The sequence below is a fragment of the Abramis brama genome (genome assembly GCF_963993115.1).
Source record: "Abramis brama genome assembly, chromosome: 1".
NCBI classification, from domain to species: domain Eukaryota; kingdom Metazoa; phylum Chordata; class Actinopteri; order Cypriniformes; family Leuciscidae; genus Abramis; species Abramis brama.
In genome coordinates this window covers 24,972,944-24,996,664 of record NC_139963.1, presented here as the reverse complement: position 1 = coordinate 24,996,664, position 23,721 = coordinate 24,972,944, and the positions used below count along the sequence as shown (strand labels likewise).

Genomic DNA, 23,721 nt, shown 5'->3' with positions numbered 1-23,721 from the left:
CGCATTAATAAAAGAATCAAGCGTTTAAATGGATGAGAGAGTAAAGTGCGCAGTTAGTAACCGAGGCTTTGTTCTGTGACGTCACGCTGACTAGCCGAGTGTGCGCATGGGAATGAGCGCGCGGAAGCGGACTATGGCTGAAATGGTAAGATCATTTGTATAACATTTATTCAGGATTAAGTTTAAAGAGTTATTGCTACTCTTTACATATTACATGGACACGACGTTTGAAGAGTTCTTGTCAGAAAACGATCTGAAAATGTAATCTATATAACGTAACGTAACTGCCTGTCGTGTTGTGCAATAGCACCGCTGGCTAATCAGTTGTCAAATTGATTAATGTACAACAACAACAACAACATAGAAAATGTAAACCAGTTTCAAAGGTTTTATTCAAGTAAATGTGTTAGGTTTAGCCTCAAGTTTGCTGTAACGTTACTCAGAGAAGTTACAACAACATTATTTAGCACTGGTTTCAGATTTTCATGCGGTTATGCTTGCATTCAAAAAAATTTGGAGTTATTAATAATGCTTAGGTCCTTTAAACATTGTTTTATCCGGTTTACCGAACAGTTTCGACTGTAGCTGTTACACAAGTCAGTGCAAAACAAACCAGTTTGTTATTTCGCTTATGTTACGATTAGACAGTTAACAGTTAAGTTACCTAAATCTATTTTACTGTTATAACTCCTATTGAAACCCAAAATGAGATTAAATGGGAATTATATGTTGTCTTGTTCTCTCAATTCCAGGTATCAGACAGTGTCGGGGATAAGAGTGTTCCTGTTTCAGACCCTCCAAAACAACATCCTCCCAAACGCCGACGCATCATCGACGCCTCGTCCATCACAAACGTGCCTGTTTACTCCAACAAGGTGAGTGTATCAAAGTCATTGATGGATTGAAAAATATAGTTGATGACCTTTACCACGTTTTAAAATTTGACTAATCTAGATGCATTGGAATGGATGTGTTGCAAGGTACAAACAAAGGTGATTCAGATGTTATATTATTGTGTTTTAGGTCAACAGCTCCTTAAATCTGAAGCCAATAACCTTCAAAAACACCAGTCTCACAGGTATCACAACTTTCGGACCTTTCGAACTTTTCGTTACTTCTGAGTAAATCACATTTTATACACTAATGTTACATTTTTGGGGGGATGAATGCTTTTGAACTTAACATTAATAAAAAAAATCCTGAAAAAAAGTTTTTTTTTAAAACAATCACTGTTTTTAAAAAAAAATTACAAATCAAGCAGCTCAACTGTTTTCAGCAATGACACTGAAGGATCATGTGACACTGAAGACTGGAGTAATGATGCTGGAAATTCAGCTTTGCCATCACAGGAATAAATTACATTTCAAAATATATTAAAATAGAAAACAGTTATTTTAAATTGTAATAATATTTGTAATAATATTTCACAATATTTTTTTTTAACTGTATTTTTTGATCGAATAAATGCGGTGTTCATAAGATCATTAACATAAGAGACTACTTTCAAAAACATAAAGAAAATCTTACCAACCCCAAGCCCTCGAATGGTCGTGTATATCTTGCCTTTATGTAATACTTGCTTTCTGTGAGTGAAGGTTTCTCATTACTTGTAGACTCTTTATTATAGGTATTTATCATTTTGTTAGTAGGATTAATCCAATGGCATCCTCGCTGTTTTTATTTACCATACCAGATGAGGAAAAGGGTGGCCCTCTTTGGTCTCCTTCCCCACCCCGTGCAGTGAAACGGCCAATCAGCATTGAGCTGAGTGGCTCAGAGGAGGAGCCAGAACAGAGTGAAGCTCAGTAAGTACACAGACTGACTTCAGTGTAGTTTCTTTAGTCTAGTTTCTCTTGGCATATAAAAAATTAGTCATCATGCACCCAATATAAATGTTATTTGTTTTTGTGACAGCTGCCTCAAAAACAGCTTCTTGACATCCAAATGAATCATATGTTGCGTTCATGCCATGTTGTAATTACCATTATTTCGAGATGACAACACGGGACTTTTTACTCTGAGCTGTTCATGGAATCGGAATTATGCCTTTCTATGGTAAACGCCTAATAAATAAATGTATATACAACATATAACGCCTAAATGAATGCTGCGGATAATTACGAGGACGTAAATGCTTCTTACAAGTTGGAATCTCGTAATTACAGTAATTACTACATGGGGTGAATGCACCTATAGCTAGGCCAGTTAATCAGCTGATTGATTAGCCTACTCTAAGCTGTGTCCTTTCATCTAATCATCATCTTCCTCACCTTTAGAGAAATTCTTCGTTCTTCCTCTCCACCCCCACCACCATGCAGTCCACCAGTGAAACAGAGCAGACGAGCAAACCCAAAAATACGGTGAGTGACATCATTAGTCATGAAAAATACATGCTTGTCCTGATCTCTCTTTTAGAGAGAAATTGAGCAAAATTGAGTGTTTTAATTCTGTCATGACATTCAATAATCACCTTTCAAGGAGGAAACAGAAATGAATAACAATATTAGAAGTAATGAAATGAACCGCTAGTAAGGCCAGAGATGAGTAAACAGGTTTGACATTCTCTTGTTCTCTTTCTCCGTCTCTGTTCCAGAGAAATCAACAGGAAACTGGATGCGATCGGCTCCCTTGTGTGTCTGTCCCCTGAGCCTCGAGAACCTGTCATTGAATACAGAAACTCTCCATCTCCTGTGAATGACTATGATGATGATGATGATGATGATGATGATGACATCATCATCATTTCTTCTGACAGCAAACAGAAAAGACGTCCCCTGAATACTGAGGGCAGAGACTCTGCGCGAGAAATTTCACTAAAATTCCGCTGCCGAACAGAGTTGTACAAAATCCCAATACTCTCTGTAAGTGGAATAAACGCTTTTTTTTTAGGCACATTTGTTTGGTATAATAAAAGTATATGAATACATTTACCTTTTTATTTAAGCTGGCAAATTAATGTTTTTAAATTTGACTTGGACTGTCATTAAATAAGTGTCTTTCGATTGCAGACGGCTCCTTTGAGTAAAGCTGTGGAACAGCTGGCCATCATACTCAATGTCTCAACCAGCCAAATTCTGTTATTAAAGAAAGATATAGATCTCCCTATTCACTCGTCTGTCAGTGAGCTGGGTCTCGGCATAGCTGACATTATAGGTAATAGAAAACAGTGGGAATTTTGAGCTGAATTCATTAGCATGAATCGCAGTGCATTTATTCCATTGTTTTTGAATGGATCCTTTCGAATGTTTTTAATTGGAAACATCCTATAAATGACACTTCCTGAAACCTTCATGCAAATCCTTTTTATACCTTCTGTCTCTTCCAGATTGTGTAGTAACAGAGAATAAACAAGAAGTGAGTGACAAACGTAATCTTATTACTTTGCGACTGCAAGGCAAAGAGAAAGCGTCTGTGCAGGAGTATTCCCTAGAAAAGGTCTGTACTGTATGCCTTTTTGGATGTTCTTCTTGTGCCTTTGTGCAACTTGTGTTTTTGTGAAGGACATTTAGTGCTCAACTGTCATTGTTCTTTTTTCTTCTTTTTTTAAGAATGCTCCTCTAGGGTCCATCATGTCTCAGTATGTCTCTGGTATGGCTGCCAGTGCTAGATGGAGGGCTAAATTTCTCTTTGACGGGTCAAGGGTCACACATGATCAGACTCCAGCTGACCTGGACATGGAGGACGGTGACGTCATTGAAGTCTGGGTCTGAACGACGGACACAATTGATGTTGTTGGGAGTTCTGTGCTTTCTCAACACCGTGTTCTGTATGCAAGGAGGAAGAAAAAGATTTGTAAAGGATGTCTGACATTTGTTCAAACCATGGGTAGGCAACGTCGGTCCTGGAGAGCTGCTGTCCTGCAGAGTTTAGCCCCAACCCTGAAAAAAACTCACCTGCCTGTAGCCTCATTGACTAGCTGGTTCAGGACAGTGGCTTTCCAGAACCGACGTTTCCTACCCCTGGTTTAGACCTTTATCACTTGTGCTGAAAAAACCACAGACAAATGTTTTTGTTTTTTTAGGTTCCATGAACAGCATACATTTGAGGACATGCAAAAACAATATAAATCCGTTTTACACTGTGTATATACACCAGATTTATTTAAAAATAGATTTTTTAATTAAAAAAAAAAATGTATTGAATGGAATATAATAAAATGACAAATTTGTAAGATGTTTTTGTTGTTGTATGCAGTACTTGTGTCACTAGAATTGGCTTTTAGAGGCATTTTACTTTTATGAGAGCATACTATTAAAATCTAGATAAAAAAAAAATTATGAAACAATATTGCACTCATTTATGTCAAATAATTAAATTGAATTAATTATTTGAAAGAAATTAGCGACTTGAACAATTATAGATGTTACCTTTAAAAATCAAATGCAAAAGTAGCTGTAAGTAGGCCAACATTCACCTCTGAGTTTGGGAATATATCAATTATTTTATAAGTAAATTTAGGAATTAACAACAGGGATATGTTGGGATATTTTGTCACTTTACAGAGACTTTTCTGACCCAGTAACAACCTATATTAAATGCAGCAAATATTAGCTTCACACACTTGTGTAAACCCATGTTATCTCGGGTCATTGATCAGCTCAAACAATTAATCGCTGCTTTACATTAGTTTGTGCTGATAAAGCACCAGCATTCATCAGCACAAAAAGTAGAGACCAACGAAATACTCAGATTCACTAGTGATTTTGTTTACATCTTTTGTCTTAAAAGTAAATTACATAAAGAGCGGAAGAAAAGTGTTTTTTTAATATAATTTATAGATGCCGTACCATCATTATTAATTCACAGTCGCATAATTACAAATACATAAAATGAATTATACTACAGGGCCGTTGAATGCTTGAATCTGATTGGTTGACGAACGTTCTAAGGTGTGCATTATTTTCAGGGAAACGCACAGCTAAAGTAGTTCCAGGCAGGTCTTGACCGCATTACAGTTCCATATCACTTCGCGTAGTCAACTGTAATAACGGAAAATAGGATACAATTCATAACAAGAAAAAACATTTAGCCCCATGCGCTTGATCTGCAATTTTCAATGTCTAGCTTCACAATCAATGGAAACATGCAGTTTAATTTTAATAAATAAAGTATATAGTCCTATATAATCAATAGAAAATTAAACTGAATATAGGCTAAATAAATGGATAGTCCTGCAGCACGAATTTTTATTGCAGATAATTTAACAAATAAATAATTATTGATTGGCCTACTTGTTAAAAGGGCTTTGTGTTTCATTTATTTGGCTAGTCTACTGTCATCTGTCAATAATAGAAACAAAAGAATGAACGAATTAATTAAAACGAATTGAATTAATAAATAAATAATAATATTGACGCACATGCTTTTCTGTCTCATTATTGCACATCTCTCTCTAATAACTGCATTAATAACTGCATAAAGCCGGGGACACACTTTAAGGCCGGTTATGAATGTTATTTGATTCTTATGACTGATCATGTCCAAACGCGTGTTCAGCGCATTCAGTCTGTGTTCAAAGTCGGTGTTTAAAATATGCTGCGATGAAAACAGTCAGAGAATGTGTCAGCTAGTCGTGTGTCCCCAGCATTAGTCTGCTATCAGTGGCTCAAACCTCCGTTACTAACTCTAAAATGACGTTTTGGAATTAGCAACGGAGGCATGGGATTAGATGCGTAAGAAATTAGTCCTACATACAAGAGCGTTTTAATGACAAAAACTTTACAAACGTCTTGAAATACATAATCTGAACAATGTTTCGAGGTGTGGTAACTGTAGTATAAGCGGAATAATTGACTTCAGGCCGTTGAATTATTAGAAAAATAATGCACACCCGAGGTGAACGGCCACTCCGCTTCGCGTCGTGACCGCATTACCACCTCGGGTGTGCATTATTTTTCTAATAATTCAACGGCCTGTCGTCAATTATTCCTTACTTAAAGAGCTAGTTACGTGCCCAAATCAGAATATCCTTATCACTTACGGTTTTAAATTGTATTTATTTGCAATTTTTTAAAAACAGTGCAGAGAGTGAGAGTTGGGGAGGGGGGAGCGCTCACATGACTGTGCAGCGGAAGTACTGCGTCATTCCAACATGGCGTCGCACTGAGCTTGTAGATCAGAAACAGAACTGTAAGTCGGTCAGCTGCACACAGTTCGCTTCGAGACTCTCCACTGCAATTCAAAAATGTTCACACAGGAGATAAGGTAAAGATCCTGAAACGTCACGACAACCCAGAGGGAGCCTGACAGCGTCCAGAAGAAGAACTTTAAGGACACCTCTGACGTCGCTTTGCATTTTCCAGGTAAACAACACTGTGTAACGTTACCGATCAGTAAACAGTCTCGGATAGATCAGATGGGAAACAGTTTATATCGCTCTTTTATATAACGTTAGGTTTTGTGATTTACATGTGTCTGTCAACAATGTTAAATGAAAGGTTGTTCCTTATTTTTGTAATTGAATGTTTTGCTTTTCCCAATGTTGTGTTTTTTTTTAAACGAATAAACCACCATTACCGTTTTCTGTGCCTTTTCCAAAATAACCACATGAAATACCGCGCTTTATGTGTGTTTTTGTCGCTGTCAGTGGAATATGTTGCTTAATCAGCATCATGTCTGTAAGTTACATAGACTAGTGTTGGTCAACACCAGGCATCAGATATCATCAATCAGCAAAAACCGGTTCAGTTTTACTTTGATTCAGCTGACAATCTGCTGAAAGTAGATAAAGATTCTTTATTTATCAAAATCGTGCACTCATACAGTTTTCTTGCTAATGTTTTCTTGCAGCGTTTTTATTTTCATTATTGTATTCACATGACATTGTGGTGTGATTAATTCGCATCACGAGCTTGTGCCTACCTCCCTCTCCATGTGTCTTCTTCATAATACATCTAAACTACAATCCTGACAAACTAGATTATGAATATAAATCATGACTTCTGTCCCAGTGGAATCTATTCTAGAAAAATGGCTTCGGGGCTTTAAACAAAGAGCTCTTTCAGTACTCGTCCTCGTCTTGCTTGTCTATATGTTAAATGGATTATCTCACACAAAGGTAACAGTGGGGATCAAAAGTTTAAATCCACGTTTAAAAACTTGTTTTAAAATTTAATTTAAACCCTGACATAAATCATTATGAAATTTTGTAAATGTAAAAAAGTAGGTGATAAAAAGATTCTGCACCATATATGGTCACTAATCAAATACGCTCTTTTAATGTCACAGCAACTTTTCATTCACTTTTTTTTTTTTTTTTTGCATGCAAATTAAAAGCATTTTCATCAGGAGGTTGAGATTACAATGTGATCAATAATCTTTTTGTGTAATCAGTAGTAGACTTTGGTCTTTTTTTGCTCTTGAGCAGTTAACACTGTAGGCTAATGTCAATGGTTGTACTTCCCGTTAGGATCTGATTGTGGTAGACCAAACCATCCATGTTCTAAAGAAGTTTTGTTTCATGTCATCTTTATACATGTATTTTTTCAGCAGCAGTGATGTCACGGACAGATGTTGCGGACACCACACCCTTCTTCTCAGATTATAATGAGGAGGAGGTGCCGGCTGACAATGGGGTGGGTTCTCCTCAGCCTGAGGAGGAGGAGTCTGCCAGTGGAGTGTCTGATAAGAGAGCTATATTGACTGTGATTGTACTCTGCTACATCAACCTGCTGAACTATATGGACAGATTCACTGTGGCAGGTAACCAGTGCTATTAGATTTCAGCGCATCAGTGCTCCCTTTTTATCCAGATCAAATGCACAAGACAAAGGCGCAAATCATCAACACCCATAAACGGCATGATAATGTGCTTTATGTTCATGGTATAAGATTATCCTGGTCTGGATTATTCTTTTTGAATCACTTGTAAATCACATCACTAATTCTGAAAATTCATATTCAGTTTTTATGTGTTGTTTCTAATACAGTGTTATTTTAGTATTTTTTATAAACTATTATAGTATTTATACAAATTTCGAATTAGATTTTATTTGTATATTTTAAGTTTTAGTCATTTTGTTACATAATTGTGGCATTTTGTTAATATTTCTGTTTAGTTTTAATTTATTTTTATTTCAGTTTTAGTCATTTTAGTACTTAAAGTTAAAGGTATTTGCCTTGGAACTTTCTAATTTTCTAATTTCTAATTTTCATTTTAAGTTGATAATCTAATATTCATGTTTGCAGTCGTGCAAATAAGTTGTGTAGGTTTGGGGAGCTAAGTTTCATTTATTGATGTGCAGATTAATCAAACCTTAATATTTACGTTCATATATTATTTATCAAAATAATTGTGCACACATGTATTTCAATGCCAATAGTGTACTTTTTTTTTTTTTACAACTTTTCTCCCTTTCTTCATCACTGTATTCACATTATTACATGATTATTTTGTTTTAGCTTTATTTCCATAAATGAAAATGATTTCAATAGTTTTAGTTAAAAATAACAACACTGCTCTTTTAAAGGTTAAGTAATAGTAATAAAATAGCAAAAGTAGAGCAAAAAGAGATTTCTTGTTGGTTGCCAATGTTTGATTTTGTAAATAACTCTAGAAAGATTTAAAAACATAATGCGCAACAGCGTATGAATTGGTCAGTAATAAAGCAGTGATAACAATATACTTCCTCTCTTTCAGGTGTACTTCCAGACATTGAGCGTTTCTTCGGCATTAGTGATGGAAAATCAGGGCTACTTCAGACAGGTGAGCAGATTCATACCATGTAAAATTAGTTTTATTATTATTTATTTAATTATTAATTTTTTCATTCACTTTGTTTGATTCTTTATTGCCCTTCAGTCTTCATCTGCAGCTATATGTTCTTGGCTCCTGTGTTTGGATACCTGGGTGACAGGTACAACAGGAAGTTAATCATGAGTGTGGGTATTTTCTTCTGGTGTCTGGTGACACTTGCCAGCTCCTTCATTAGCAAAGAAGTAAGTCCTACACAAAACATTTTAGGCTATCCAGATGACTAAGGGTTAAACCTCACTCTTATATGTGAATACCATGTTTCAAAGCAATAGCTTTCAGTCTCTGATTCGGTGTCTCATATACTGAAGTGTATTTATGTTTTAAAGTGTGATTTGTAGAGTAAACTAATAGGATAAATCCTCTCTCAGCATTTCTGGGCGTTGTTGTTGACTCGAGGGCTAGTGGGTGTCGGAGAGGCCAGTTACTCCACCATTGCTCCCACCATCATCGCTGATCTGTTCGTCAAAGAGAAGAGGACCAACATGCTGTCCTTGTTCTACTTTGCAATCCCAGTGGGCAGGTGGGACCACACACACACACACACACAGAGAGAGAGAGAGAGAACTGCCAGTCGAAATACTGGTATCTAGGTTATTCACACTTTAGCTCTATGCACATTCTCACACTCTGTCACACACAGTTGCATTATCAGTTTTATTCACTCCAGGAAATGGAGTTGCATTTGTAAGTTTCCTGGCTGCTGCTGTTGAGCACTTCTAAGGGCAAATGAGTCACTGGATTTGTTAAATGTTGTTAGGATAATTAAAGTCGACATGAAATAAATTCTATTTTCTAAATGCATGTTATTGATCTTATTGTAAATAATTCATCCATGCATGTCATTTTTATCTTAATCTTAATTTTTTCTTGGTTCTTAATCAAAATGTCAACTTAATGACAGACTTCTCTCTCGTGACTCATGCCGGACTTCGATAAAACATTTCCAGCTTCTACTGAAAGGCTTGTTTTTTTTATTTGTGTAAATATTAAACAAGTTTTCAATTAAATTCAACAATTATTCATAAGCAGAAATGTTGGGAAATATAATCACTTGTATTATTTATACGGTCATTCCATGTCAAATCAACCAAATTTCGGAAACTTCACCCAGCTCAATTTTTATTTTGTTAATATTTATTTCTGAAGAAAGACAAACATAAATAATGATGAAAGCCCAAATATTAATTGTCACAGATGTATATTTACTGAGTAATCCACTATTTTGTAGATTTGGAGCCAATTTACAGAGAGGTAAAATGACTTTAGAAAGATGGCAGCAGCATTATTTTATTTTTACACAGAGATTGGTAGGTCTATTAGTTAAGTCTGTTGACTTTCACAATCTTTGTTTCATTATATGCCAACGATGATGGTTAAAAAAATGGCAAAAAGCACTTCTTGTGTCTTTTGCCTCAAGTTTGCCTGCCTTTAACTCAAGAAGTATTAAAGATTCTGGTTCTTAACAAACTTTCCTTTTGGTATCTTGATTTTAAAGGCCCTCGATGGCTCTATCCCAGTGATATGGAGATCTTAATGCGGCTCCATGAGTAAATTGTAAACATTTTCAGTGGTCAAAAACCAAACGTGGGCCACTTTGCGTATAAGCTGATACTTTTTTGTATCTGCTGAAATAACGTTGAAACTAGAAATGTATCTCGTGTTTTTTTTTATCAACGCAATTGCATAGAACATAACTTTCTTAGTGCCATAAATATTGTTTTTCCAAAGTTTGAATGGCTGTAACTTTCCTTTTGAAAACTTTTCTTTTGAAATCTTAATTTCCATGGCCCTATATAGTTCAGTCCCATAGATATGGGGATCTCAAAGTTCAAATTGTTGAATTTTACCCAGCTGGGAACCTCTGGCTGATTTGACACGGAATGACCCTATATTATTTTAATAATTTAAAATAACTGTTTTCTATTTTAATATATTTTGAAATGTAACATATTCTTGTGACAGCAAAGCTGAATTTTCAGCATCATTACTCCAGTCTTCAGTGTCACATGATCCTTCAGAAATCATTCTAATAGGCTGATTTGCTGCTCAAACAACATATTTGTAAAATTATAAATGTCTTTGACACTTTTGATAAATTTAACGTCTTTCCTGAATAAAACTTAATTTCTTTTAGAAAAAAAACAATCTTACTGACCCCAAACTTTTGAATATTAGAGTCTCAAATTGCACATTAACACAGGCCTAAACATCATCTTAAAGATCGAACTGTTTGGTCACTTGATCCGTCAATCAGATATTCACTTCCTGTCTAAATGGGCAGTTCTCTGCCAGCATAAGCTGCAGTGTGAACCAGACTTCATCCCAATTCTCATTCAGACCTGCTGGCTTTTCTTTCCTCAGTGGTCTGGGTTATATCGTGGGCTCAAAAGTGGATGAAATGGCTGGGGATTGGCACTGGGCTCTTCGGGTACGTCTGCAGCACCAAACCTTTCACTGTTTATCTGTCTATGGGTGGATTACATAATACACGCTGCTTTCACCACAAAATCACACTTGGAGATAAAATATGATAACAATTCTTTGTAATTTTCTCCCACTTAATCTCACTTTCTTGTGTCTCTGCCTTTTATTTGTTTGTTTCTCTTTCTTAGGTGACCCCTGGTCTGGGGCTGTTGGCCGTGATCCTCTTGTTGTTTGTGGTTAAGGAACCGATGCGCGGTGCTATCGAAGCTCGCCCGGAGCACACGCTGCACAGAACCAGCTGGCTCGTGGACTTGAAAGCACTCTGCAGGAAGTGAGTAACTGATAGTTCATGTTGCCTTTAAAGCATCATTTATAAGTCATGGCCTTTGCCTTGGATGTCACGCAGGGAAATTTTCAATATCTGATAATGCTGCTTGTCCTTACTGAGGGTTTTTTCCTCAGTTATTAAGTAATTACTGCTGATAACACTGCAGCCTCTGATATGATCAGTCGTGAGCAACCACAAGCAATTTTTTATCAGATTTCAGGGTAATTTTTTATCATAAAGCTGTAGCTTTAGCATTGCTCTCGGTGACTGCCGTTGTTAGAAATGCATGTTTTTAAGAATGTTTCCATTGTATTGCCAGTAGCTTGAAAGTCAGTGGGGCTCAAAACAACATTGGACCTCATTGACTTTCATTGTGCGTACAAAAAAATGCTGAAACATTTAAAAAAAATATTTCAGTTACACAGTGACTGCTTGTTTCTTTGCTGAACTAAATGCTTTTTCCCTTTTCCCTCTTGATTTTTTTTTGTGTTTTTTGGTTGTTGTCTCAGTCCAAGTTTTATTCTGTCCACGTTTGGCTTCACTGCGGTGGCCTTTGTGACAGGATCACTGGCCCTGTGGGCCCCAGCCTTTTTATTCAGAGCAGGCGTCTTCATAGGAGAGAAGCAGCCATGTTTAAAAATCCCCTGTGACAACTCTGACAGGTACCAGACCCTCACACACACAAACATCTCTCTCTAAAGATACACCCCATGACATTTGCACCGACTTTTGTTTTTGAATGTCTTTGTAGTATTATGGTACTGTTAGGACGTTACCATTTAGAGTACTGCGTTTGCACATGCTGTATTGTAAATATACTTCTGTTAAAAACATGCACTGATAATGTTCTTCTAATCTCTTCTGCTCTGCAGTCTGATATTTGGCGGCATCACAGTTGTGTCGGGCATCCTGGGCGTCGCGAGTGGAGTGCAAGCCAGCAAGATGCTGAGGACGAAAACCCCTCGAGCTGATCCCCTAGTCTGTGCTGCAGGACTCCTCCTCTCTGCTCCCTTTCTCTATCTGTCCATCATGTTTGCCCAGGCTAGCACTGCAGCCACTTATGTAAGTCACTCATCTGACCTCTCCTCTGACCTGGTTTTATCTGAAAGCTCTTATTCCAGGAAATGTTTTTTATTGACATCAGTGCTGATTTTCAATCTAGGGCAGTTTAATGCTGATCATAATGAGCCGCGTTTCCACCGAAATTACCCGGAACAATTTGTCCCAGGAACTTTTTTCCCAGGAACTTTTTTTGCCCCAGACCGGTTGCTTTCTGCGTTTACACCGCGGTCTAAAGTACCAGGAAGGTAAACTGCGCGCAACTGCTCCTCCCAGTCTGCGACGGACAGTAATCAGTTTTGAGCGCCACATTTATAATAAGTATGGAGGAGATTCAAACTGTGCTGCAGTTATGTATTGGTTTACTAAGAGGTAATTAACAAAACAAAATAGACGAGCACTGATACTAAAGCGTGTTCAGAAAACTCGTATGCGACGTATGTTATCAGTTATTGTGAGCCTGGGACGAACGCGCACAAATTTCCTCTTTCGCAAATACGCTTAAAAAAAGCCTGAACCCCGTCTATCAATCATAAATAGTGACAGTCTTGTAAATAGTTGTTTGTTACTAACCTCAAAGCGCTATTTTAATCCTGTTATAGTAAATTTATAACATGGTTTGGAGTGCCTTGCAATAGATGACAATGTGTAAAATAATGACTTAATAATAAAAGCTGTGGCAGAAAAGAGACGAGCACTGATAAAGCGTGTTCAGTAAGCTTGTAATGCTAACGTTAGATATAAAATTTGTATGTTATCAGCTATTGCGGACATTGACCGTGAGATGGCTGGGACGAACGCGCAGAAAGTTTCCTCTTCCACAAAATAAATCCTAAAACATAAAAATAACTCGTCGCCAGTCCACCAGTTTTTTTTAAATTAAATTCCATATTTGCAGACAGACAACTCTTACTGCATGAAGCCACGACACGAACCGCAATAGATTTTTAAAAAAAGGGAGGTTAAAAATAAATAAAATGCTGCGCGGAGTCATCCAACCAAAATGCGGCGTGAACACAACCAATCAGCTTGTGCAGCGCACAAGTCCCACCCCTGAAAGTTCCTGAACTTTGAAAAAGTACTACCTCGTGAGCAGGGACTATCGGAGTGGGAAATATTTACCCGGAACTTCATTTAGACCCTGGTTCCTGCGGTGTAAACACATCGAGTACCAGCCCAAAGTTCCTAGTTCCTGGGGAAAGTTCCTGCGGTGGAAACTCACCAAGGGTGGTTGACTATTTTATTTTCTCATCAGGTCTTTATCTTCCTGGGTGAGACATTCCTGTCTATGAATTGGGCCATTGTTGCAGATATCCTACTGGTGAGTTTCCCTTCCTCCCATTTAATCCACTACCAATTCTGAAAAATAATGAAAAGATGGTTTTATTTCATTATTCACTCACCCTCATGTCTTTGCATACTTGTATACTAGTTGTTGTTTTTTTGTATGAAACACAAAATTAGACTTGTTTGAAGAAACGTTAATCAGTTATTGCCATTCAATGACTTCAAACTTTTTAAAAAAATGACAGAAAAGGCATCATAAAAGTAGTTAATATCACTGGCACACTATATTCAAAGTCTTACAAAGTAGTGGAACCACAGAAGGACTTAAAATTATTTCATTATATATATATTTTTTATATATATAAAAACATGATTAAAATGCTAAAAATACAACAACAACAAAAATCAAGATGTAAACGTTTATTGCCCCATTAATAACTATTATTTACTTTGCAATATGTGTGGAATAACATGAGATCTCTTTCTCGATGTCCTTATTTCTCTCTTTCTTTCAGTATGTTGTGATCCCTACACGTCGCTCCACCGCAGAAGCGTTTCAGATTGTGCTCTCGCACCTGCTGGGCGACGCTATTAGCCCTTACCTCATAGGAGTGGTACGTCAATCTCACAAATGCACAGAAAAGTTCTTTTTAAAAAGACATTTGAGGTTGCATGTGGTCTGTTTTCCCCCTATTAAGGTGTCGGACTCGATAAAGGAGTCGGACTCATACATGTGGGAGTTTCGTTCACTTCAGATATCACTCCTGCTGTGCTCCTTCGTGGCTGTGGGGGGCGGAGCTTTCTTCCTTGCCACGGCCCTCTTCATTGAGAAAGACAGAGAACTGGCCGAGAACTACGTCCCCTCTGGTGAGTGATATCACTAATGACATCACAGTCTTCTCTTAGATTTACAGGCCATTATTATTTCCAATGAATTTGCCATTTTCAGGATATTCTTGTCCAAATCCAATTAGTTAAATTTTTTATTTATTTAGTTGTTTCTGTGTATATATTTCTAAATGTATTATTTATTTATTTTGTGTATTTGAATTATCAATTATTACATCATTAATAGCCATTTTCAAAAAAAACATTCCTAGTTAAATACAAGGGATGTGCCTGAAGCCGAATATCTTAGTCTGAAAAGCATTGATAATGGCTTCCAAAATTCACTACACAAATAATGAGTCTGTGAAGTGAATGAAGGTAAAGTAGTACATCATACACATTTTCTATTATTTGATATGTCTATTTAAACATTTTAAACTTGTATATATTCATGAATGAGTGTAAACTCTATGAATGAAATAAGGTGCGTCTCTCAGAAATCAGAACTTGACAAGAGTAATATCAACTAAGATACTGAATCATACAATTTTTTTTTTACTGCTATTTCTATTTAAATATTTTAAACCTTTTATGATATGATACATATGTTTGTTTGTCTGTCTCAAGCTCTCCTGGAGCCAGTCTTATAGTGAATTATGTGACTGTAAACATAATGTAGTGGCAGTAGGGTTAGGGTTCTCATAAGAACAGCAAAGCAAACACACACCTTATGAGGTGCAAGTTAAATGGAAAAAAAATAACTACACACTCTCTTAAGCACATTTATTACCAACATTTCGGCACAAGTAGCCTTGGTCAAGGTATAAGGTTAGGATTAGCATTAGCTCAATACAGCACCTACTATGGTCACAGAATTCGGCACAAAACCCACTAGCGTTTTGTATACTTTATCATTTGTTCAGATTTGCATGCACAGTAAAAGTTATTTTAGCAATTTTCAACCACTGAATATTTTTTTTCAACTTTCATGTCCTCTAATCAGTTACTGTATCCTAGTCCTTTTATTTGAGGTTGTGTATGACTGTCCTGACATAACTCTGTACACAAGTTCCTCTGGGGAAAAAAATAGTTTTTTAAAAATCCTTTTAAAAAATCCTTTATAAAATATCATATCAGTTTTAATTTATTTGTTGTTATAATTCTTATTCACATGCTGATTTTTCAGGGTCATTACAGGCACTTTAGAAATCTAATATACTGATGTCTCTTTGTTTTCCAGATGACGCACCAATTGTTGTCCCTAAGAGAGGCAGGTCCACTAAAGTGTCAGTGTCAAGTGTTTTAATTTGAGATGATGCAAGAATTTGGAAGCTTTTCAACATGGGGAACAACATTCTGATTGGCTTTGGCAGACAGAGCCAGTGCCATCAGCAGCCAATCCTGGAGCAGTGTCAGACAAGTAATCACTGATTGGACAATCTCCACAATATGGAGTTTTATAGTAATTTATTATGCTTATATTTTTTAACGCCAATATTGATTTTGGGAACATTGTGAACTAACAACATCTTACTTGGAAGTCCTGTGTGCCATCAACCATTCTGCCTGGGAGGAGACAGAGGCACACAAGGTTATATGTTGGGGATGTTTCTTCACCTTTAATTAAGGTGAAGAATTTCAAGCGTTACATTTCAAGTGTAAATTGGAGGAGACCTGAATTGATTTTTCAAATCGTTCACTCTCAAACTACTGTTGCATTTGTTTTCATCAAAACTAGCAGATGTCTGTGATCTGCCTTTACAAACTTTCCACTTTCTTGTTTTCATGTTTTCTTCCATACTACATTTGAGCTGTCAGAGTCTTTTAGGACGGAACCAGAAAACAAACACTAACGCTACCATGGCATGATTCAGATACTAATTAGTTTGGTGATATTTTTGTAAAATAATATTGTTACATATTTTTGTTGCGATGGCCTGGTTCATGGCATGTTTTAACATGCCATTTTTACTGTAATTATTATTATTTTATTTTTTAAATGAAGGCAGTTTTTAGTGCATTCTTTTGACATAATTTGCAAACTTGCTTGCTAATCTTGTTTTGTAACTTTTCTAAATATTAAATTAGAAATGTAATCTTATTTGTGTCTTTTTGAATTTTTTTCACTCTCTTTTCACTTTCTCTGTTACTCTCTTTATTTCACCTTACAGCATATCTTAATAATGGCAAGTCTTTTTTTAACTACTTCTTTATATTCTCTCCGTCTCTTGCATGTTTGCGTCCTCTTTCTCTCTGCAGTGGTAACAATGACGATCATAAGGTTTTTCAGTTGCTGTGGTTTCCTGTTTGTAGGTGGGATATAGAGATGCAAGCCTGTTTGGTAAATTTGCTGTGAAAATTTGTCTCGTGAATGAATTATGAAAACCGAAGAGCCTGAATCGAAACATGCGTTCTCCGTGCAGTGGAGCGTTTGGTGGATGTTGTTGTGCATGTGAGAATATACTTGTTACCTATATGTCATTCCTGTCAATTGTGTTTGTGTAGGCTACAAGAACGCCACAAAATGCCACAAGAGTGGGAGGCAAGACTGAGAAATTATGACTCACTGTCCGCCATAATGAAGCGCAGAGTTAACTCTTACAGCTCTAAACAGACCGTTTTTAATTTGACATGTTTAGAACTCATTCATTTCTCATGAAACTGCAGGGAAACACTTGTGTGTATTGTGTGTAACTTTATTGTGAAACATTATAAAGCATGACTAATTATCTTTTAAAATGACCAGTTACAATTATTATTTGACATTGAAAAAAGTGTGATTTTGTTCTAATGTGCTCAAATTCTCAGCGTAATGAATCTCGATCTTTTCAGTTTAAAAAGCACTTTTAATAATCTATAATGTTTGAAAACAGGTTTTACAGAAAACAAGGCCTTATTGACTTCGTCTTTTACCCATGCTCATTTAGTGGTCCGTGTTATGTTCTCTAACGTCTGACAAATGATGAAAATTAAGAAAGAAAACTAAAACAAGCAATCAAATCTGCATGACAACAGAAAACCGAGCAAGAAAGCGAACCTTCAGATATGAGAGACGAGATAAGGAAGGGAGGTGAAATGAGCAAGAGAGCAGCCAGTTACAGAGATGAAAAGGGGGGGAAAAAGGTGCTGACTGGTGCAAGTGATGGAACGGCGCTTTCAATGAGCCTATGAGGATGCAGAGAGCAAGTGCAGCGAGGAGAGAAACCTAAAAGTTAAGTTCTTTGCAGCAAAGGCCCTGTAGATCAGGACACACCTCAACGTCTCGTATTAATGAATAAAACCTAAGGAACCTCTCGGCAGATATGAGCGTATTAATAGACTGACTACTGGGATCGTTCAAGTTTGGGTTGGGAGGTCATTTAGAAAACGGATGAACAAGTAGTGATTTGTGTGGGAGGAAGAATAAAAAATGGTGGCACCTTCATAGTGAGCTGTGAGTTAGGTGTGATTTTTACCATCTGCAGCGTGCGTGTGAACTGGTCTCCAGTTTGGTTGCAGGTTTCTGCTGAGCAGAAAGTGTGGTGTCTTGATTTGACTTGACTGCTGCTTCTGATCGGTAAGCTTTTTACTTTTTCTGTTCACAATGTAAAACTGCGGCATAATTATATGTGGAATACTCTTGAAGTTTTCTGTGATACGATACAGAGAGCTTGAGTTTGAGTGAAGTAATGCTCATTTACATCTAAGTTCTGCAAACTGAAACTCCACAAACTCTAGAGATCCTATATGATCTGCTGATCTTGATCAGTGGAGATGAGGAAGTTTGCAGTCCAAGCTTTACTGTCAACACCTTTGGTTTTCTTCTGTGCAAAAGTAACATGCTATTGAGCACCGACGTGAAGAGCTTATAACATCTATCAGGACAAAAATGAATTTGAAAGGTGACTTTCCTTAATTTTGGGTGTGGAGTTCATATTAAGAAAATGTTTCAAAATATATATATTTTTAGATCATATATCACATTATTTAGACGTTTTATTTACTAGCTCAGTCACTCTAAACTGACTGACTAAATTGCTGGCTTGTTATATGGCTGTAGTTTGATAAGGATCCAAGGGTCAAGATGTCTTCAACCGCAAATAAAACCTCGTTATTACACTCAATTTCCTTTGTCAAACCAATTACATTCATGTTCTTAGTTTTTTTTTCTCTCACACCTTTTCTTAATGGATGCTGTAAAGCATGTGTTAGAGTTACACGAATACTTTTAATAATTTTATGCATGTAAATGAGTAGTCCTGTTGTGTTGAATCAGGTCATGATTTGATTTGTCAAAATTACATAATACAGTATTGGGTGCCAAAGAACATGCCAAATTTTTTAAAAAAAGAAAGAAATAAAGAAGAAAAATTATTCTAAAATAAGAAAGTTTAGGTCATCTGGCCTGCTTTTTTGGGGTTCTGGGTAGTAGTTCTCTATAACTTGACAGATCTAGGATTAAGAGAGGCCCAAACCTCTCATAATATGTCGTTTTTTTCTTCTCATCTAACTGCAAAATACAGGAAATCCGTTTCCTGGCACTGAATGCAACCACAGACAGCCACACACTAGCATATATAAAGGTGTGTAAAAACTTGCAAGAAAGGTGATGCAGAGTAAAATTTCGCAGATTGAGAATTTGACTAATTAAAACCAGCTAAACGTATCATCTGAAAAGAGCTGACTTCTCAGAGATTTTTTTAGAAATGTTACAGAGACCTGTTTCCACTAAAATGCACACTGATTCATGTTGAGGTAATCAGGAGTTTGTTTTCTGTCTGAGTGTTATACGTAATGGTGTTAAATTAGCTGACACACACGGTGTTCAAAGAATCCTGAATTTTTCTTTTACACAACTATTTTCAAGATTGATAGTAATAATGAATGTTTTTTTGAGCAGCAAATCATTATATTAGAATGATTTTTGAAGGATCATTTGATACTGAAGTCTGGAGTAATGATGCTGAAAATTTAGCTTTGCATCAAAGGGAAAATAAAATATTTTAAAATATATTCAAATAGAAAACAGTTATTTTAAATTGTCATAATATTTAACAATATTACAGTTTTTTTGTATTTTTAATCAAATAAATGCAGCCTTGGTGAGCATAAGAGAATTCTTTTAAAAACATTACAAATCTTACCGATCCCAAACTTTTGAACGGCAGTGTGTGTATATACTCATGAAATTTATACTCATGAAAACAAAAGTCCAAATATCTCATAAAATACCTTTACAGGAGTTTGCTCAATTTCTGTGATTTTATGTCCCAGATTTCTATTAAAACTAACATATTGAGTACTAACTTCAGCTTTTAGCTTTAGTTTTTATGTGGTCACATTAAAACGGTCTTGAAACCTTTTTTTTTTTCAAAAGTTTTTTTTTCATCAAGTTTCTTTTTTGTGTGTAGATTGTAGTTTTTATTTATTTTTACCCTTGTCTAAACCAAGACTTTCAGTCTTAAAACGTGAAAAAATGCATAAAAATGTGAGAATTACATATTTGAAACTATAATAATCTAAACAAAGATTTCTAAAATTTGTGTTATTTATCATGAAGGCAACGGTATCAGTGAAGAGCGAAATCAGACGTGATGTGTGAATAAAGAGAAATCAAGATAAAGATCACATCCATTTTTTAATAATGTGTCAAAGTGTGAAAATAATTATCTTTGTGAACTTATGATGCACAAAATGCTATAGCTATAAAATAATCTTTAGCGGGGAGTTTGGCGGGGAGTTCATTTTATTGCAATATTTAAATATAATATTTAAAATGTAATTTCCACAAAACGCTATCAAGCACAATACATTATTTGAGATGCAATAGAAATGACACAGATGAGAATTCTTTATATGATCATTGTTTATGCTATTGCTATTTGACATTGTAAACAGTCAAATTAGACTCTTTTTTTTTTTTCTAAAAGATCACAGGGCTAAAACAGAACCTGGACTGTATATATCTTGAAAGGGATTTTGGCTAAAACTGTCCTTTATTTGAAGAAACAATCTTATTTTTAAGATATGTATTTTCGAAAATGTTTTGGTTTTTACTGGAAAAGAAGATACTGATTAAGAATAGGATTTTTCCAGTGTACAAGCAAACAATTAGTCAAATCAACAGCACCGTTAGTAGTTCTGAAAGACAAAGATACACATTTAAAAAAAAAAAGGTAGCCTTTTTTAAGATTTAAGCAAATTTAATTAATAGTAAAAAATCCATCAAATTGAATTGAATAATCCTTACGTATTTTAATTGATTAATTGATTAAGGATTATTCAATTCAATGACGGATTTTTACTGTTAATTAAATTTGCTTAAATCTTAAAAAAAGGCTTTATTTTTTTAAATGTGTATCTTTGTCTTTCAGAACTACTAACGGTGCTGTTGATTTGTACAAAGTATCCAGAGAGATACAAGCTAGTTAAGCGATCTAAATGTGCATGGCGGAAATTAAAGCATGTAGTTCTTCAAATTTAAAGAGGAATGTAGTAAGTGATAAAGAATAAATTGAGAGTAATGTTTTAAAGAGCTCATGGGAGATCTGGATCTTCAGCTGTTTCTTAAAATTTGTGTCGCTACGAGAAAAAGAACCTAAACAAATCATCTCTGATGATCTCACTGTTGTTTCATTTATATAGTTAAATCAGGTCAGTTTCATATAAACCAAATGAAATGAGTTCACCTAACTTTTCACATGCTGCTGCTTCATTTATGCAAAATGAGCAAACTTTTCTCCGGGTTAGTCATACTAACCTGAAACCACAGATTCAGAAGAAGCTTGTTGCTCTCCGTTGTGGCCTAATACTGCCATAAATTGATGTTCTCACATTGTCTTCTCAGTTATGGACTTCAGTTTAATGCTGTCTGTGGTAGGCGGGGCTGTCTTCCTGTCAATCATACTTGCAACCAGTCTTTGTACATACTGCTGGCGGTATAAACAACCAAGTAAGACCTCCTCTCTTTATCTATAATTAAAAAAAAAAAATTGTCTCGTTAAAGCTTAATGTTAAAAAGGATGTTTTGTGATATATTTCAATAAAAAATGTTTTACAACTTGACTTCGCACAACTCTGAAATGACCCTATGAGGAAGAGTTATAAGATAGACTTGTTAGTCAGACTCTGCGTTCTGCGCATGCTAGTATATTATACCATGGTCTGTCTGAATACTCGATTCTGATTGGCTGAAAGGTGTGCAATAAAACTGGCCCACTGAAGTGCCTTGAAAAGTGTAGCATTATTCAATGTGTTGATGTAATTTTCACTGAAACAGGAAGACAGGGCAGGACATATCAAACAGTTCCTCCCCTTTTTTTAAAGTGTCCATTAGCGTTTTGTTTATCACAGCTCAGCCAGATCCGTTGAGCTCCCTCCTAATCTCTAACCGCTTCTCCTCCTAATCTCCTCCATCGCTTTAAAATACAGCATTCTGTGCAGAATTCAAATGGGTCCGATATGTTTTGTGGTCTGCGCCGACTCGTGCATGTGATCTGCTACTGTGTCTCTGGACACAGACTGTTTGTGCGCTGCGGCAGTTCGCGTGACTAACTTGAAACCACACTTTATTTGCCCAAATGAAAAGCATTCACACTGTCTGAATCGTTCTCTATCCCCTATATAGTGCACTATGTGCCATTCACCATTTAGAAAATAGTAAACAAATGACCAATTTTAGCCGCAGCTTCATCATCTATTTCTAATGTAGGGGGGCGGGATGCTTCAGATTCTAGAGAGCATTTGATTGGATGAAAATGTGAAACACAGAAAATGTGATGAGAAGCTGAAGTGCAGAGTGATCAGAATCATTGATCCATATTGGCGGAAGTGAGAGACTATTTTGAACGCTTACATCTTATAAATGCGAATTTTGTCATTGTTTTGGAGCACACTAGCTTATAGATAACAGTAAAGCTAACATATTAATACTAAAAGCAAAACAATTATTATTTTTTTTTTGGTGATTTCATGGGGACTTTAATGCACGGGTAGTTCCAAGTCAATTTAATCACCTTTCTATATTAATGCGCTGTTTTCATTGAAGCACACACACACACGCTAGCACACAGAGAGCGGAGAGATCATGCTGCACACACACAGAAACATTCAGGAGCACAGAAATGTATCAACACTGCCCCGCGAATTTTATTAATAAAATAGAATAAAAATAAAAATGTAAAATTTGAACAGACACGGATACGCATATTTCATCTCTCTCTCTTTCGATAATTAATTCAAATAAATGCTATAATTTACTCATTCAAATAAATGTAATCTTACACTACTTTATCTCTGTGTCTGATTCAAAGAGGGCAGAATGCTAGATCTAACTGAGGAAAATAACTGTCAATTTTACCCTCCCGGTCAAATATTGTGCCGCAAACATCAATGACAGCTTTAAATTGTCAATGCTGGCACATGACCATGGTATAAGCGGGATAATCCACAGATAAAACTATTTTAATGCACTTCGCGGAGGCAACACCCTCCGGTTCACATCGGACGGCTCTTTCCCTCCACGTCGTGCATTAAAATCATTATCTAATTATGTTAGCCCGACTTTGTAAAAAACAATTTAAACTTTATTATTTTAATAATTTAACATTATTTAGTTTGTTTATTTGGTATATTTTATTTACTTTACAGCATCCATCCCTCAGAGGACCAGTGACTCTAGTCCAGCACCGTAAGAAATAAAATCTCGCATAGCTGTCTTACACATTTTGCCATATAAAGGATCTTGTCTGCTACACTATTATATCAGTCATAATTAATATATATATCTACAGTATGTTTTTGTTTGAAGTTGTATATGCATGTTGGCTCAACATTGTCTCTCTTCACAGATTTACGATTCGTCATCCCCAGTCGACATGTAAATAATTTGTCCTTTCTTCTAATACACAACAAAACCCATAAATTATTGTATAATCTGCATACAAATACATGCTTTTATCCTCCCTTATTATTCAGATGCGCCCCATCCAGACCATCACAGGATTAGCAGTGTACCTTACCCACTAGCCAAGTGAGTTCACACACACACACACACACAGAT

General features: G+C 36.0%; 2 protein-coding genes and 1 long non-coding RNA gene across 4 annotated transcripts; all 3 read left to right on the top strand.

Annotated features, from left to right (window-relative positions):
- Nucleotides 1–16: 16 nt before the first annotated feature.
- Nucleotides 17–4,175, top strand: nfatc2ip (nuclear factor of activated T cells 2 interacting protein). Its single transcript, XM_084110531.1, has 9 exons — nt 17–145; nt 753–875; nt 1,024–1,078; nt 1,694–1,805; nt 2,277–2,360; nt 2,594–2,861; nt 3,009–3,153; nt 3,326–3,435; nt 3,549–4,175. The coding sequence occupies exons 1-9, from the start codon at nt 107–109 to the stop codon at nt 3,708–3,710; spliced, it is 1,098 nt and encodes a 365-aa protein (XP_083966657.1). The 5' UTR covers nt 17–106; the 3' UTR covers nt 3,711–4,175.
- Nucleotides 4,176–6,062: 1,887 nt separating this feature from the next.
- Nucleotides 6,063–16,782, top strand: spns1 (SPNS lysolipid transporter 1, lysophospholipid). 2 transcript variants are annotated; one of them, XM_084134063.1, is made up of 13 exons: nt 6,063–6,302; nt 7,489–7,701; nt 8,639–8,704; nt 8,801–8,937; nt 9,124–9,275; nt 11,117–11,183; nt 11,368–11,510; nt 12,017–12,169; nt 12,380–12,569; nt 13,822–13,887; nt 14,369–14,467; nt 14,552–14,720; nt 15,922–16,782. In XM_084134063.1, exons 2-13 carry the CDS (start codon nt 7,497–7,499, stop codon nt 15,990–15,992), a joined length of 1,518 nt encoding a protein of 505 aa, XP_083990189.1. In that variant the 5' UTR covers nt 6,063–6,302; nt 7,489–7,496; the 3' UTR covers nt 15,993–16,782. The 2 variants fall into 2 exon arrangements, with proteins under 2 accessions (XP_083990189.1, XP_083990190.1); XM_084134064.1 differs by having other exon boundaries at nt 6,065–6,302; nt 7,492–7,701.
- A 1,122-nt stretch (nt 16,783–17,904) lies between these two features.
- On the top strand, nt 17,905–23,704 carry LOC311095547. Its single transcript, XR_014608859.1, has 5 exons — nt 17,905–18,237; nt 21,508–21,612; nt 23,310–23,349; nt 23,510–23,538; nt 23,637–23,704. It is a non-coding gene; the product is annotated as an uncharacterized lncRNA (long non-coding RNA).
- Nucleotides 23,705–23,721: the final 17 nt, after the last annotated feature.